The sequence below is a fragment of the Oncorhynchus keta genome, chromosome 4 (genome assembly GCF_023373465.1).
Source record: "Oncorhynchus keta strain PuntledgeMale-10-30-2019 chromosome 4, Oket_V2, whole genome shotgun sequence".
NCBI lineage: Eukaryota > Metazoa > Chordata > Actinopteri > Salmoniformes > Salmonidae > Oncorhynchus > Oncorhynchus keta.
In genome coordinates, this window is record NC_068424.1 from 19,453,192 (window position 1) to 19,469,850 (window position 16,659).

General features: G+C 43.4%; 1 protein-coding gene across 8 annotated transcripts in view; it reads right to left on the reverse strand.

Moving 5' to 3' along the window:
- The window catches only part of LOC118382565 (dipeptidyl aminopeptidase-like protein 6), a 337,979-nt gene that overhangs the window by 26,770 nt on the left and 294,550 nt on the right, over positions 1–16,659 (reverse strand). For 5 of the 8 annotated variants that reach the window (XM_052503586.1, XM_052503605.1, XM_052503594.1 and 2 more), the window contains 5 exons: positions 9,736–9,830; positions 9,216–9,290; positions 7,620–7,672; positions 7,042–7,123; positions 1,546–1,666 (listed from right to left, as the gene is read on the reverse strand). In XM_052503586.1, coding sequence (XP_052359546.1) covers positions 1,546–1,666; positions 7,042–7,123; positions 7,620–7,672; positions 9,216–9,290; positions 9,736–9,830 — 426 coding nt within the window. Of the gene's footprint in view, positions 1–1,545; positions 1,667–7,041; positions 7,124–7,619; positions 7,673–9,215; positions 9,291–9,328; positions 9,690–9,735; positions 9,831–16,659 lie in introns of those variants that run through there. The other 3 variants (XM_052503627.1, XM_052503638.1, XM_052503636.1) reach the window with 3 other exon arrangements.

Sequence of the window (16,659 nt, forward strand, 5' to 3'; positions counted from 1 at the left end):
AGTACTGGTTCTATACCTGGGCCACATCATATTCCAGGATGTTGTCTGCTCCACCACATCAGTTAATCTGACAGACAGGCCACTGATGACAAAGCGTTCTATAATCGCCTTGGGTGTCTGTCTGACTCCCCTTATGCAAGACTGTCAGTGTACCACACACACAATGATAATGTCATCTGGTTTTTAGACGGTTACTACAAAATTAGACTGCACGCGTGACGTTTTTCCTCCAGGGAGAGATTGCCTCCCCATATCTGACACTGTGATTGACCATGCTGTCATCTGGTGCAGATCTAAACAGATGTTACACAACCTGGCAAGGTCTCTCTCCCCTTCACAGCTTATGTCACCACTAAACAAAAACAAAAACACACACACACATTGAATGTGTTATTGCTGAAAGACCGCAGTCTGTCAAAGAGATCTCCACTGAGAGACATGATACGTGTGGTAGGTCTACGTTGTGGGGCCTCCCATCCCATCAAAAGATTCATCTTCCTTAATGAATGATCAATGTAAATTGCCAGGCCCTCAGCGCTTCATAATTATGTGGCAGGGGTCAGACAGTGATTAAAGTTTCAATGGACTTAGACTAATATTGCTTTTGGAAGAGCTCCACTGCACATCTTAAAATCTCAGTCAAACTAATCTGGGGTTTGGGGTGTGTCAACACACATACACACTTTAACAGTTAACAAGGAGTTAGTGTAAAACACTCCTGCCTCTCTTTCTCTATCCGTGTGAGTGCACACACAGACATGACCGTTGCACACAGATGCAGACATGACGGTCGCAATCATGCATGTGCAGAATTCAGCCTTCATATGGTAACATTTGTAATATTGTTGCCAGTTTACGATTACTCTTGGAACTCAGAATCACATCTAGCAGTGTTCTGGCAGTATGTCACGAGACACCTAGCGAAAGGTTGGCAGGTGCCGCCCCACCCATTGATGAGCACTACACCAGGCCCTAACTAAGAGACAGCCATCCAGACCCTCCCTGACACTCCTGCCTCTCTTTCTCTATCCGTGTTATTAAAAGCGAGAAGTCTTGGAGCAGAGAGCCAAACACACGGGGAGCGGAAGAAATTAATTCATTAGTAAAGTTGAACACAGCGAGGCAGTCTGTTCCTCAGGGGACGAGGCAGAGGCACTGAGGTGGAGTCAGAGCTTGGATCGGTCGAGTCAAAACAAACAGGGAGACATCTGTATCAGAATGGAGAACAGACGGCGAAGATGAATTCTGAATTAATGCTAATTTACCTATGTCGAACAGCCGCAGTGAGAACTCAGGGAAATTGAAGCAAATTGGGCACTTTTCCTGTTTTTAACTACATTTTGGTATCACTCTAAATCAATTGTTTACTGCACCTATGACTAGCCTTAATTAATACCAGTTCTGTTGTGTTTAAAATTTCAAGACAAGAATCATTTTGACTCAAGTGCCACATTCTCTGGGGACGACAATGCAATGGGACAGATGCGCCATTAGACTACCACCAAGCAATAATATTCACATCAGCCAATAAAAGTGTTATCTCACCTTCATACAGCCAATCGCTGAGCCCATTGAAGATGACTCCCTCCTTGCCGGTGGAGACTAGGCGGATCGATCGGCTCTCCACCGTCGAACGGTAGTAGATGTTATTCTCAAAAATGAAAATCTAAGCAAAGAGGGAGATGTGAGAAAAAAATATGAAAAAACTGAGGTGATCAATATGGAAGGAAGAAAGGACCTGTGTTCTGCATGACTAAACTTGACCTGTAGGTTGATGGAAAGGATGCTTTAACCAGATGAGGAATTTGAGCTCAAAAGATTCTATCGAAATGTTTGATCCTCTCCTATTCACTGCAATATTGAATCATGAACATTTTGCAGCAATATTGGCTTGTTTGACAAGCCACGATATAGCAGGCCTTGTTGAATAAACACATATCGCGTGTTTTGAAGTTCACAGTCACCTGCCAATATGGCAGTCATGTTTGCTACCTGCAAAATCTAGTAAATAGCCTCAACTTACCCTTCTGCCTCCTCGCTATTGGCTTATACTTTCATCATGTAATGGACATAATATTGTCTCCATATTACTGCGTGTCTAAGTATTGATTGATAACTCCGGCTCAGGAGAGAGAAAGAGAGAGAAAGGACAGAGAAAGAAGGAGATCAGGAGAGAGAAAGAATGTACTGCATAATGAATCCTTTACCTCACCACATTGAACACCAATACTGTACATCAATACAGTGCCTTGCGAAAGTATTCGGCCCCCTTGAACTTTGCGACCTTTTGCCACATTTCAGGCTTCAAACATAAAGATATAAAACTGTATTTTTTTTGTGAAGAATCAACAACAAGTGGGACACAATCATGAAGTGGAACAACATTTATTGGATATTTCAAACTTTTTTAACAAATCAAAAAATGAAAAATTGGGCGTGCAAAATTATTCAGCCCCTTTACTTTCAGTGCAGCAAACTCTCTCCAGAAGTTCAGTGAGGATCTCTGAATGATCCAATGTTGACCTAAATGACTAATGATGATAAATACAATCCACCTGTGTGTAATCAAGTCTCTGTATAAATGCACCTGCACTGTGATAGTCTCAGAGGTCCGTTAAAAGCGCAGAGAGCATCATGAAGAACAAGGAACACACCAGGCAGGTCCGAGATACTGTTGTGAAGAAGTTTAAAGCCGGATTTGGATACAAAAAGATTTTCCAAGCTTTAAACATCCCAAGGAGCACTGTGCAAGCGATAATATTGAAATGGAAGGAGTATCAGACCACTGCAAATCTACCCAGACCTGGCCGTCCCTCTAAACTTTCAGCTCATACAAGGAGAAGACTGATCAGAGATGCAGCCAAGAGGCCCATGATCACTCTGGATGAACTGCAGAGATCTACAGCTGAGGTGGGAGACTCTGTCCATAGGACAACAATCAGTCATATATTGCACAAATCTGGCCTTTATGGAAGAGTGGCAAGAAGAAAGCCATTTCTTAAAGATATCCATAAAAAGTGTCGTTTAAAGTTTGCCACAAGCCACCAGGGAGACACACCAACCATGTGGAAGAACGTGCTCTGGTCAGATGAAATTGAACTTTTTGGCAACAAAACGTTATGTTTGGCGTAAAAGCAACACAGCTCATCACCCTGAACACACTATCCCCACTGTCAAACATGGTGGTGGCAGGATCGTGGTTTGGGCCTGCTTTTCTTCAGCAGGGACAGGGAAGATGGTTAAAATTGATGGGAAGATGGATGGAGCCAAATACAGGACCATTCTGGAAGAAAACCTGATGGAGTCTGCAAAAGACCCGAGACTGGGACGGAGATTTGTCTTCCAACAAGACAATGATTCAAAACATAAAGCAAAATCTACAATGGAATGGTTCAAAAATAAACATATCCGGGTGTTAGAATGGCCAAGTCAAAGTCCAGACCTGAATCCAATCGAGAATCTGTGGAAAGAACTGAAAACTGCTGTTCACAAATGCTCTCCATCCAACCTCACTGAGCTCGAGCTGTTTTGCAAGGAGGAATGGGAAAAAATTTCAGTCTCTCGATGTGCAAAACTGATAAGAGACATACCCCAAGCGACTTACAGCTGTAATCGCAGCAAAAGGTGGCACTACAAAGTATTAACTTAAGGGGGCTGAATAATTTTGCACGCCCAATTTTTCAGTTTTTGATATGTTAAAAAAGTTTGAAATATCCAATAAATGTCATTCTACTTAATGATTGTGTCCCACTTGTTGTTGATTCTTCACAAAAAAATACAGTTTTATATCTTTATGTTTGAAACCTGAAATGTGGCAAAAGGTCGCAAAGTTCAAGGAGGCCGAATACTTTCGCAAGGCACTGTATAAGTCCTAATTGCAGATTGATCCTTTACTGGGCTACAGCATTGCCCTCCTCTCTGTCCACTGTTAGTAGTAGCATATTATAGTTCCTCTTCACACATTACAGATTCTCTACCTACAATTTAAGAAAAAAGTTCTATCTAAAAATATAATGCTCATGTTATTAAAGGCTCTTAACGGGTCGGTTTCAGTTGCAGAGTTCGTAGGGCTTATATTTAAATCAATAGAAGGTAACTAAGGATAGCTCAATAACTTTGGCCTTGAGCTTTTCGTTGGTTCACGTGTAATCTCTGTTACTGACATGGACTGAAACATGCTATGTAAACACAGTCTGAAAAATATTCTTTTTTAAATAAAGAAATACTTCAACAATAGTTGACCTCTCCTCAGGGATGATAGGGTATGTTCCGTTTCCTTGCAGCAGTTAAGGCAATGCAATAGCATCACAATGCCCCCACCAAAAAGGATGGGGGGGGGGGTGGGGGTGCAATTTTCCTTATGTGGCTAGGTAGGCCAGGGGAACACAGGTGTGTTAGAATTCACCTTTGTGCAGATGGACTGAGGGCCCAGTTTTATAACAGGATCTAGCCCAGGGCAGGGAGTAACACGGTGAGCTTGGCCCACTTCTGAAGGAGGTAGAAACACTGCCTAAGTTACCTCCCATTAGGGCTGGGCGATATGGCCAAAATTTCATATCACGGTATTTGAAAAAAATTGGACGTTGTGAAGGTATTTCATGTTGATGAATAATTGTCACGCCTTGGTCATTGTATTTTGTGTTTTCGTTATATATTTGGTTAGGCCAGGGTGTGACATGGGTTTATGTTATTGTATTTTCGTATTGGGGTTTGTAGTATTTGGGATCGCGGCTGATTAGGGGTGTTGTATAGGCTTGGCTGCCTGAGGCGGTTCTCAATCAGAGTCAGGTGATTCTCGTTGTCTCTGATTGGGAACCGTATTTAGGTAGCCTGAGTTTCGCTTTGTATTTCGTGGGCGATTGTTCCTGTCTCTGTGTAGTTTCACCAGATAGGCTGTAATAGGTTTCACGTTCCGTTTGTTGTTTTGTATTTTGTATCGCTATTTCATGTGTCACTTTTTCTATTAAAGTCATGAGAAACCACTACGCTGCATTTCGGTCCGACTCTCTTTCGACAAACGAAGAACGCCGTTACAATAATAAAAGTTCTAAATGTGCTATATGAGTAGCGTGTGACCTTAGGGTGGCAACACACATTCTAAGTGATTTCAATTGATCTTTCTCCATTATGATTGTTTTATGCTGTTCAATTCAACCCAAAATACTTTTCTACATTTTCATCAATTTCTGCACTCATTTGAGATCATTTCCACACTGCCACGTAGGGCTGCACAATATGGGCAAAAAAACTAGGCCTAATTTTTAACCAAATGCTGCAATTGCTTGCAATTTAGAGCAAAACAATTGGGTGAACTGTTGGAATCATTGGAAATAGAATCATTGTTTTAATTCTAGTTAGTATATAATAGTGGGCACTTTGAAAATGAGGCCTAGTTTGACACGACAACAAATTAAAACGCCAGGGAGGAGTTGTGAAAGGGTAGGAACCAAAGTGTTGAAAAGAGTTTCCTAGGGGACCCAATAATCTTTAGCTACATTGAATGTTTTCTTTGATTTGAGCCTGAACTCAAGTGCCTCGTGGTTGAGGAACAACAAAGGCGCTTCTTGAGTGATGGGGCAGTGACAGTTCTGTGTGAAAAGCGGCATGGAGAGAGAGAGAGAGCGGTGAGTGATGACTCAAGTAGCGAAGTAAACTATAAAAATGAACGTTACACATGCCGTATCCCATTTAACAAACCCAACATTCGTTATAGAAGGTAAAGTGAAATCCCAGACCGGTCTGTGCATCAAATACGGTATACCGCCCAACCCTACCTCCCATATACACACGCAGAGTCTGGGGAGATGGGTGGTCATATTGTGTGCTGGTTGACAACTCTGGAGATTAGCCTCACAAAGAGAGAAAAGTAGGGCGAAGGAGGGGGAGAAAGAGCGAGGGAGACAGGGAGGAGAGCATGCAAAGCTCAGCGTCTCAGTAGGGGATTGAACTCCAATTTAAAGGAAGAGGACCACTTACTGCTAAAGCTGGAGTTATATGTTCATCCACACAGACAGAGCTGCCTGTCCTCTGAATAATGTGTATTTAACCCAATTCTACTACTTTTCGACATGGGACAAGAAAGCTGTGTGTGTTTGTGTGTGTTAAAAAGAGAATCAAGGGGAGGGGCTTGAGAAATTAAAGTGAGGATCAAGAGGGGAGGGGCTTGAGAAATGAAAGTGAAGATCAAGAGGGGAGGGGCTTAAGAAATTAAAGAGAGGATCAAGAGGGGAGGGGCTTGAGAAATGAAAGAGAGGATCAAGAGGGGAGGAGCTTGAGAAATGAAAGTGAGGATCAAGAGGTGAGGGGCTTGAGAAATTAAAGAGAGGATCAAGAGGGGAGGGGCTTGAGAAATTAAAGAGAGGATCAAGAGGGGAGGGGCTTGAGAAATGATGAATAACAGATGGGCTGATGTTAGTGTGTGTGTGTGTGTGTGTGTGTGTGTGTGTGTGTGTGTGTGTGTGTGTGTGCGTGCGCGCACGCGGACGCATAATATACACACATGCGAGAGAGAGAGAGGAGAGAGAGAGAGGAGCGTTCACATATTATATGAATGCACGTCGGCAGACACCTTCCTCTCCCGCCCATGCATCCTATCGTTGACAACAAGCATCACAGCTCAGAGGGCAATCATCTGTTGCTGGGAGGGGAGCTCCTTAAAATGAAAGCGACTGTTGGAATCAGGGCTGTTTGATGATTAATACTGGGAGAGAGTGTGTGATATCAATCCAGTGACTTCACTAATTAATCCGCTGTGGAGATTACAGGTAATTAATTGCATTGTGCTGGAGGATGTAATCACTCACAGTCTGTCTGCTCCGAGAACCACTAGACTGATGCTTATTAATGTTCTCTCGGTGGCTAGACTGCCTGGTAGCTTGTGATAGTTTAACAGACATACACGGCCATAGGAAAGGTCATTGATATTGTACTCTCAGTTTAGAAATACATTATAACTAGGCATGGTTTGCCAAATGGGAGTGACATTGGGGTATGGAGTATGGGTGAGACAAGGAGGGTGCTGCGGGTAGCTGTAGTTCTTACCAGCTGCTGGCCCGTGGGTCCCCAGCCTGCGTACTGCAGTTGGGCGTTCCGCACCTCTGGAGGGTTCAGGTTCCATGTCTCCCTGCAGCACAGAGGAGAGACCACATTCAGACTACACACACCCACACTACATACTTTTTTATTTAACCTTTATTTAACAACACACACCTTTAACTGCCCCCCATTAAATGAATGAGCACCTTCTTTAAACATAACATCTTACTTAGTGGCTCCTCAAACCACAGCAGTCTGCTGTGCTCCTGCCCAGATATACCAGTGTAGTACAGCTTAGCCCAAGAAGTTTACGAGCACCTATAAATACTGGTGCTTTATATATCGCTGCCACTTTCTGTTCATTTAGAAAAGTGCTGTGTGCTGCAGGACAGAAAATTAGAGGTGTCACAGGCCCTTTGTCTTAGTCTGGAGGTGAGGATGAATGAGGTCATCAAGTCCCCTGGCCTGCAGTTCTCCTCGTCTTCACTGGGTGGCAGCGCAGAGACTTGACTGACTGGGCCGAAGAGAGTAGAGGAGAGTGGAGGGGAGAGGAGGGGAAGCATTGGTTGGTTTCAGCTACTTACGGAGTCTCCAGGCTGCAGATGATGTAGAAGGCAGTGAACGAGTGCTGGTACACCTAGAAGAAGAATGATTGAAGACTATCATGAGGTACTTGGCCATTGAACCATGTTTTAGTAGCTAACTGTCAACAGAATGTATATGCATTTGGTTGGGAGGTTATATTGTATTCTACAAAGTCATTCTGTATTTGCTCAAATGTAATATTCCTTGTCAATGAGTCACTAAGTCCAGGGCACAAATGCAGTGTTCATAATATAATATATGCCATTTAGCAGACCCTTTCATCCAAAGAGACTGACAGTCAGTCATACAAGCATACATTTTTCATATGGTTGGCCCCAGTGGGAATCATGTCTACACTGAATTCTACTAGCAGGCCCTGGACTGAGAGATGACATGTAGAATGCTTCTTAATGTAGCAGGAGTTAATTATGGATCCCCTTGTTACAGTAGTCCGTCTGAATACCCCCCCTTAGAGTTGGGGGAGAGAAAGAGAGGGATTGACAAGCGAGAAAGAGAGAGATATATATATATATAGAGAGAGGGATTGACAAGCGAGAAAGAGAGAGATAGAGAGAGAGGGGGGGGGGGCTTCTATGAAGGGCAAGCAGCAGCATGACATATGGAGAGAGTGCAATGACAGCCAGGGGACGGAGCTGTCATCTACCAGGGCTATGGAGGGATGATTAAAATAACAAATGCACTGTCTAACACACACACACACACACACACACACACACACACACACAAATTGGTGCCTCCCTACTGTGCCATTACACTTTCCCAGTCTTGCACCTTTGTTGACACTTCACTGTTCCTGATACCACACTGTTCCTGATAGCACACTGTTCCTGATACCACACTGTTCCTGATACCACACTGTTCCTGATAGCACACTGTTCCTGATAGCACACTGTTCCTGATACCACACTGTTCCTGATACCACACTGTTCCTGATAGCACACTGTTCCTGATAGCACACTGTTCCTGATATATATGGCAAGGTTAACCCAGGTCTACAGCTTTTCCTCCCTACTGTAACAGTGTCTACTCTCTCTCTGTGTCTTTCTGAGCCAATGGGATTCTATTCCCTGACTCTTTTTCAGACTCTGTGTCCTGGATCTCACATTGCAGTAATCTTCCAGCTGAGTTAACTACCTGAGCCATTACATAATGCAGTAACCGCTGTAGCAGAAAAACCTCCCATCCCTCTCTTTATCCTTTCCTTTCCTCCCCTCCCTCTCTCACACTCTTGCTACCCCAATTCTCTCTACTCTCAGGCTTGCCCCATTCCCTCCATTTGTTTTCCCATTCCCTCTCTTTGTTTTCCCATTTCCTCCATCCCTTCCTCATCCCCCTTTCTCAGCTGTGTTATGGGGTTTGTTTGTGTTTTGGTCCCTCTCTGAAGAGTACAGTTCAACTCAGCTGTTCTCTCTCTATAGTGGCTGAGAGGTAGCGGGGTGCGACAGTCCTCTATCCGGACGCCATGATTACTTTTCTCCCCCACCGCCTCGTCACGTTTCCCCTCAGAGCCCACTGAAGTATGTGCCTGTCACTCTGCTAATTCAAAAAACAAGCAAACAAATGAAGGAGCTCACTGGTGCCATGTTGTAGGCGAGTAGCACATGCTTCATGTCAGGAGACACTTCATACTTGCTGGCTTTGTACATTTCCTGTAAAGCAGAGAGAGAGAAAACACAAAAGATGAGACCTTTAACCATGCGTAGTGTTTTTTCATTAAGACGATCCTTAAATGACTGCGTTTGACGGATTGCTCGGTGCGGACTTGGTCGGCAGACGCATTAATCTTGTCGCGGCTCTGTCTGATTTCGGAGGGACGAACATACTGTGCGTCGTCACCTCCGCCGTTTCCAAAGTGATGTTGCATTTTCGTCAAAAACATTTGATGCGTAGCGAACCCAAATGATAACGAGCCAGATCAAACGATGTGCTAATGATGTATCGTTTCAGTAGGCTTCACAATAAGAGCTTTGGGTGCTTTGATATGCTGACGCAAAAAGAAAAGTTTGAATTCAATTCATGCAAAAACCACAGTCTGTTCTTTGGCCTATTGGGATGCATCTACTGTGGAAATATGAGAAAGTTGGAGAGACTCACAAACTTTTTGTTGTGCACCAATACCGTCCTCTCGTATGTCTCCATGTTGAACCTGACAACATCCCCCTCACGTGTGCGATAGAGTAGTTCATTACCTGTACAACAGAGGGAGAGCAAAGAAAAGGAGCAAGAAAGATTATTTCACAAATGCTAGTTCAAGATGTTCATAATGCCTGATAATAGTTCTATGTGCAATATCCTTGCAATCGTACGTAAGGTGGACAAGAGACAAAGTGTTTGGACAAAGTGATTCTGGGATTCTCTACATTGATGTCAGAACTGGGATTCACTACATTGATGTCAGAACTGGGATTCTCTACATTGATGTCAGAAGTGGGATTCACTACACTGATGTCAGAACTGGGATTCTCTACATTGATGTCAGAAGTGGGATTCACTACATTGATGTCAGAACTGGGACTCTCTACATTGATGTCAGAAGTGGGATTCACTACATTGATGTCAGAAGTGGAATTCTCTACATCTGTTTTGCATGTTATTTTGGAATTAATAGGTGTCACATATCAGTTTGCAAACAATTTATGAATAATATACAGTATATAATTGTTTTCTTGAGTAAGGCAGCTCCAAAAGGCAGGTGTTTCAGCCTAACTCAGTGCTTTCTGTGGTGGTAGGGCAAGCCAGCAGAAAATACGGAGCTTTGTGCCGTGATTGGCTCAGTGTTCTGTCACTCATGGAGACTTTACGTCACTGCCAAGTGTAAGAGGAGACATTGGAAATTCACTTCTATGGCTGTTGCCATAGAAGTGCCCATCCAAGAAGGCTCAAGGTCATTGGCCACAGATAAGATGATGTCAAATCACGTTATATGTACAGAGGCTTGGACTGATCATGTCAACATCATACTTTCACAATCTTAGCTAGCACTCATCATCATGAATCAAGTCGACAGTCTACTGGCAAATCATTTTTAAGAAAAAATGAAGAGAAATTATAGATATTATAGATAAAACGTATCTGTGCTCATCGTGCTCATATCTTGGCCAGGTCGCAGTTGCAAATGAGAACTTGTTCTCAACTAGCCTACCTGGTTAAATAAAGGTGAAATAAATAAAAAAAAATAAAAAAAATCGGCCATTGGACATAAACATTTTACAACAAGTTGGAAATCGCAAATTCAACGAGTGGCTTGGAAGGAATCAGGGACAGTGGCTGTGTGTTCCCAAATCTGGGATTAAAGGGATCTTTTCCAAGTTTAAAATGATAAACATCCAACATTGGCCACGCTGTCAATGAAGTATGATTTATGTCACGCTCAAAACAACTGTTAACCTGGAGGACCGGCCAAGCCACCTTCGTGTTCAAGTGAGTCGAGCACAACAACATGAGTCCAAAAATGTATTGTATGCGGCTTCATAAATGATGTAAATTGCCAGGGAGATATGTATACTGTAACTAAGAAAGTAATACTATGTGTATGTTGTGTAGTAAGCTGTTAGTAGTCCATGTACAATCACACAGATAATTTGGTCTATTTACCCCTATTAATTTCACCTACTGTTCTGACTGTTCTACTGTAGCCTATAACCTGTTTTAGAGAAAGGTAATCATTGAATATTGTAAGAGCTTTCATTGTCTGCTTATATACCCCCTTTATTTATCCTACGGTTCTAACTTGGTGTACAGGGAGAGCACGGTAAGAACGGCCCATGTTCTGAATTTTGTCACTGTACATTTCAAAAGTACTAAACAAATAGTTATATTGACTACGTCTGTCCTTGCTCCTAGATTCTATACCAAGATGCCTGCAGTCGCAAAGGCCCACTCCAGAGAGAGTAGAACATTGCAATAGAGAGATAAAAGTTGTTCTCATCTTCACAATGACTTTGCCCTTTATCAGACATGGACGATAAACGCCCATTTTTGAATGTTGTTTCAGTCAATAGCCATGAGAGCTGAGAATATGGCTCTGGTTGAGTGTTAATTGGGGACAGATTGTTATTGGGAGAATTCATTATCTGCTAGAATAACTAATTGTCCATAAGAGGTGACAAAATTACCACCATAATGACATTCATTCATTCAAAAAGTTGGTGTGAAAGAGTGACAATTCTGGGTTTTTAGAATTCACCGGCCAAATGCTGAGCGCTATGCTATCGATAGCACTTCCCTTCACTGCACTATTCACAGCCTTGTATCAAGATGAAAGATTAAAAACTACCGCATTACTGTGGATCATTTTGCAATAGTAATGAACAACAATCAGGACGTTACATGCTCAATTGCTTCTCTCTGCACTTTAATATATTCCTTTGACCTTGTTTAGCACACCTATAAATGATCCTCTTTGCATTTTGAATGTATTCGTTTGATGTTCATTGTTCCAGTTAAAAGTGACCTTCTGTGTTCAGCGATTGGCTGTGTACTTTACACCTGACCTGTCCCCTCCCCAGGTTTATAGACAGGAGTCTCATCTTGCTCACTCCTCTGCTAAAGTTGTCATCGCTCCTGTCTCTCACTCTGTCTTCTCTGTTTGGTCCTTCTTCTGTAATCACTCATTCCCTCTAGGACAGTTTGGGTCTGTCCTCATGTCCTATACAGTCTTTGCTCTTCCACCTCCTGTGTGGCAGTCTACCATTCAGACTCTGTCCTGAATATCTACCTCTTTTGCCTCACTCCATACCTACTTTTCTTTTTCTATCCTTTGCATCAGCACATTTCCATCATATCAATGTAAAGCACTTAAGAGCATCTAGGAAAGTATTCTATAAATCCAATCCAATCATCTTGTATGCTATTACCTTTCCCTATTTTGCATCCATGTAAAGCTAAACCTAAGGTAAGCTATCCTCTTTCCAACTCTTCTCCTCCTATCCTCTTTCTCTCTTCTCCTCCTATCCGCTTTCCATCTCTTATCCTCCCTCCTCTCCTCTTTCCAAACCTTTTCCTCCTATCTTTCCATCTCTTCTCCTCCTATCCTCTTTCAATCTCTTCTCCCTCCTATCCTCTTTCCATCTCTTCTCCCCCCTGTCATCTTTCAATCTCTTCTCCCTCCTATCCTCTTTCCATCTCTTCTCCTCCTATCCTCTTTCTATCTCTTCTCCTCGTATATATCCTCTTTCCAACTTTTCTCCTCCTATCCTCTTTCCAACTCTTCTCCTCCTATCCGCTTTCCATCTCTTATCCTCCCTCCTCTCCTCTTTCCAAACCTTTTCCTCCTATCTTTCCATCTCTTCTCCTCCTATCCTCTTTCAATCTCTTCTCCCTCCTATCCTCTTTCCATCTCTTCTCCCCCCTGTCATCTTTCCATCTCTTCTCCTCCTATCCTCTTTCAATCTCTTCTCCCTCATATCCTCTTTCCAACTCTTCTCCTCCTATCCTCTTTCCAACTCTTCTCCTCCTATCCGCTTTCCATCTCTTATCCTCCCTCCTCTCCTCTTTCCAAACCTTTTCCTCCTATCTTTCCATCTCTTCTCCTCCTATCCTCTTTCCATCTCTTCTCCTCCTATCCTCTTTCCATCTCTTCTCCCCCCTGTCATCTTTCCATCTCTTCTCCTCCTATCCTCTTTCAATCTCTTCTCCCTCCTATCCTCTTTCCATCTCTTCTCCCCCCTGTCACCTTTCCATCTCTTCTCCTCCTATCCTCTTTCAATCTCTTCTCCTCCTATCCTCTTTTAATCTCTTCTCCCTCCTATCCTCTTTCAATCTCTTCTCCTCCTATCCTCTTTCAATCTCTTCTCCTCCTATCCTCTTTCAATCTCTTCTCCCTCCTATCCTCTTTCCATCTCTTCTCCCCCCTGTCATCTTTCAATCTCTTCTCCTCCTATCCTCTTTCCATCTCTTCTCCTCCTATCCTCTTTCAATCTCTTCTCCCTCCTATCCTCTCCATCTCTTCTCCCCCCTGTCATCTTTCCATCTCTTCTCCTCCTATCCTCTTTCCATCTCTTCTCCTCCTATCCTCTTTCAATCTCTTCTCCCTCCTATCCTCTTTCCATCTCTTCTCCTCGTATATATCCTCTTTCCAACTCTTCTCCTCCTATCCTCTTTCCAACTCTTCTCCTCCTATCCGCTTTCCATCTCTTATCCTCCCTCCTCTCCTCTTTCCAAACCTTTTCCTCCTATCTTTCCATCTCTTCTCCTCCTATCCTCTTTCAATCTCTTCTCCCTCCTATCCTCTTTCCATCTCTTCTCCCCCTGTCATCTTTCCATCTCTTCTCCTCCTATCCTCTTTCAATCTCTTCTCCCTCCTATCCTCTTTCCATCTCTTCTCCCCCCTGTCATCTTTCAATCTCTTCTCCTCGGATCCTCTTTCAATCTCTTCTCCCTCCTATCCTCTTTCCATTTCTTCTCCCCCCTGTCATCTTTCCATCTCTTCTCCCTCCTATCCTCTTTCCATCTCTTCTCCCTACTGTCATCTTTCCATCTCTTCTCCTCCTATCCTCTTTCAATCTCTTCTCCCTCCTATCCTCTTTCCATCTCTTCTCCCCCTGTCACCTTTCCATCTCTTCTCCTCCTATCCTCTTTCAATCTCTTCTCCCTCCTATCCTCTTTCCATCTCTTCTCCCCCTGTCACCTTTCCATCTCTTCTCCTCCTATCCTCTTTCAATCTCTTCTCCCTCCTATCCTCTTTCCATCTCTTCTCCTCCTATCCTCTTTCCATTTCTTCTCCCCCTGTCATCTTTCCATCTCTTCTCCCTCCTATCCTCTTTCCATCTCTTCTCCCCCCTGTCATCTTTCCATCTCTTCTCCTCCTCTCCTCTTTCAATCTCTTCTCCCTCCTATCCTCTTTCCATCTCTTCTCCCCCTGTCACCTTTCCATCTCTTCTCCTCCTATCCTCTTTCAATCTCTTCTCCCTCCTATCCTCTTTCCATCTCTTCTCCTCCTATCCTCTTTCAATCTCTTCTCCCTCCTATCCTCTTTCAATCTCTTCTCCTCCTATCCTCTTTCAATCTCTTCTCCCTCCTATCCTCTTTCCAACTCTTCTCCTCCTATCCTCTTTCCAACTCTTCTCCTCCTATCCGCTTTCCATCTCTTATCCTCCCTCCTCTCCTCTTTCCAAACCTTTTCCTCCTATCTTTCCATCTCTTCTCCTCCTATCCTCTTTCCATCTCTTCTCCCCCCTGTCACCTTTCCATCTCTTCTCCTCCTATCCTCTTTCAATCTCTTCTCCTCCTATCCTCTTTTAATCTCTTCTCCCTCCTATCCTCTTTCAATCTCTTCTCCTCCTATCCTCTTTCAATCTCTTCTCCTCCTATCCTCTTTCCATCTCTTCTCCTCCTATCCTCTTTCAATCTCTTCTCCCTCCTATCCTCTTTCCATCTCTTCTCCCCCTGTCATCTTTCAATCTCTTCTCCCTCCTATCCTCTTTCCCTCTTCTCCTCCTATCCTCTTTCAATCTCTTCTCCCTCCTATCCTCTTTCCATCACTTCTCCTCCTATCCTCTTTCCATCTCTTCTCCTCCTATCCTCTTTCAATCTCTTCTCCTTCCTATCCTCTTTCCATCTCTTCTCCTCCTATCCTCTTTCAATCTCTTCTCCCTCCTATCCTCTTTCCATCTCTTCTCCTCCTATCCTCTTTCCATCTCTTCTCCTCCTATCCTCTTTCAATCTCTTCTCCCTCCTATCCTCTTTCCATCTCTTCTCCCCCCTGTCATCTTTCCATCTCTTCTACTCCCGGTTTTGATCTGTTCTCACCTAATTTCACCCTAAACAAACACTTGGCTGCCCATATTTTTCAACCATCTGTCCGCTTGTCTTTTTCCCTCCCTCATAGTCCAATCTTTCTCCGTCTCAATTCTGCATTTTTTTCAGTTGTCCACCCTTCCAGTCACCTGAGATCACTTCATCTTCTCCTTCCGACCATGCACTGCCTTTATGGCATTACTGTCCACCCCAACAGTCCATCATTTCCACCTTCAACATCCATCACTCCCCCTCTCTCGCTATACAGACCCAAACATCCCCTGTCATCTTTCTCAGGGCTTTCTCTCTTTCACTGACTCCTGCCATCTATCCATCCCTCTTTCACACCACCAAGGGCATTTTTAGTCTTGCTTTCTGTCGCTCTACTGTACTCCATCTTGTCCTCCTCCTTCTCCCTCCTCACCTCTCCACCAGGGCTCCCTTCACTGGCTCTGCGTTAGCCTAGGGTGCTCGCTTCCCCTTCTGATCCTAACCTCTACTCCTGCACCATGTCTTATTCATTCAGCCTCCTGCTCTGGGCAACATCCCTCCCTCACTACAGATCACAGGAAGACAGGTGTGTGTATTTGTGCGTGACTGTGTGCATGCATGCGTGTGAGAGAGATTGAATGTTTAGAGTGCAATAGATGTTCCCCTTTCCAACAACTCTTCAAAGACCATTTACCTTATGAATATTCACACTTAACCTTTTATGCATACTATGATCTTGTACTACCACTCTTCCATAATCTCTTCTGAACTCTACAGACTGTATGCTTCATACCACTGTGTGCTTAATTGACGCTTCAGGCAAGTCGTTTTTCCCTTTCTAACTGTAGATGACAGCTTCATTAGAATGAGATAATAATATGCACATCCACAGTCAGCGCTACTGTGGCCACCAGGCTAGCTTTCAATGAACTGAAGAAAAGCTTCAGGCTACTTTCCAATCCAAGGATTATTATTGAAACATATTTATTATGTGTTTGCAATGCTTTTCACAGTAAGGGATAAAACACCAAGGACAAATCTAAAATATAACTATTTGCTTAAATTATACCTTCTCCTCAAACTCATTATTTTATTTTTGTTCTGTACTCCAAGTTCAATTTCCTTAAAAACAAGCAAATTCAAGCTTTGCAATCGCATAGTAAATCTGTCCAAAAAGTGTTTTGATGCCAAATGATTCAGAAATACTAAGTTCCCAGGCCTGTTGGATATCGTAGTCACCCCCTCAACGAGCCATGTTAAGGACTATTCTCTCCCTCTGCTTCCATTTCT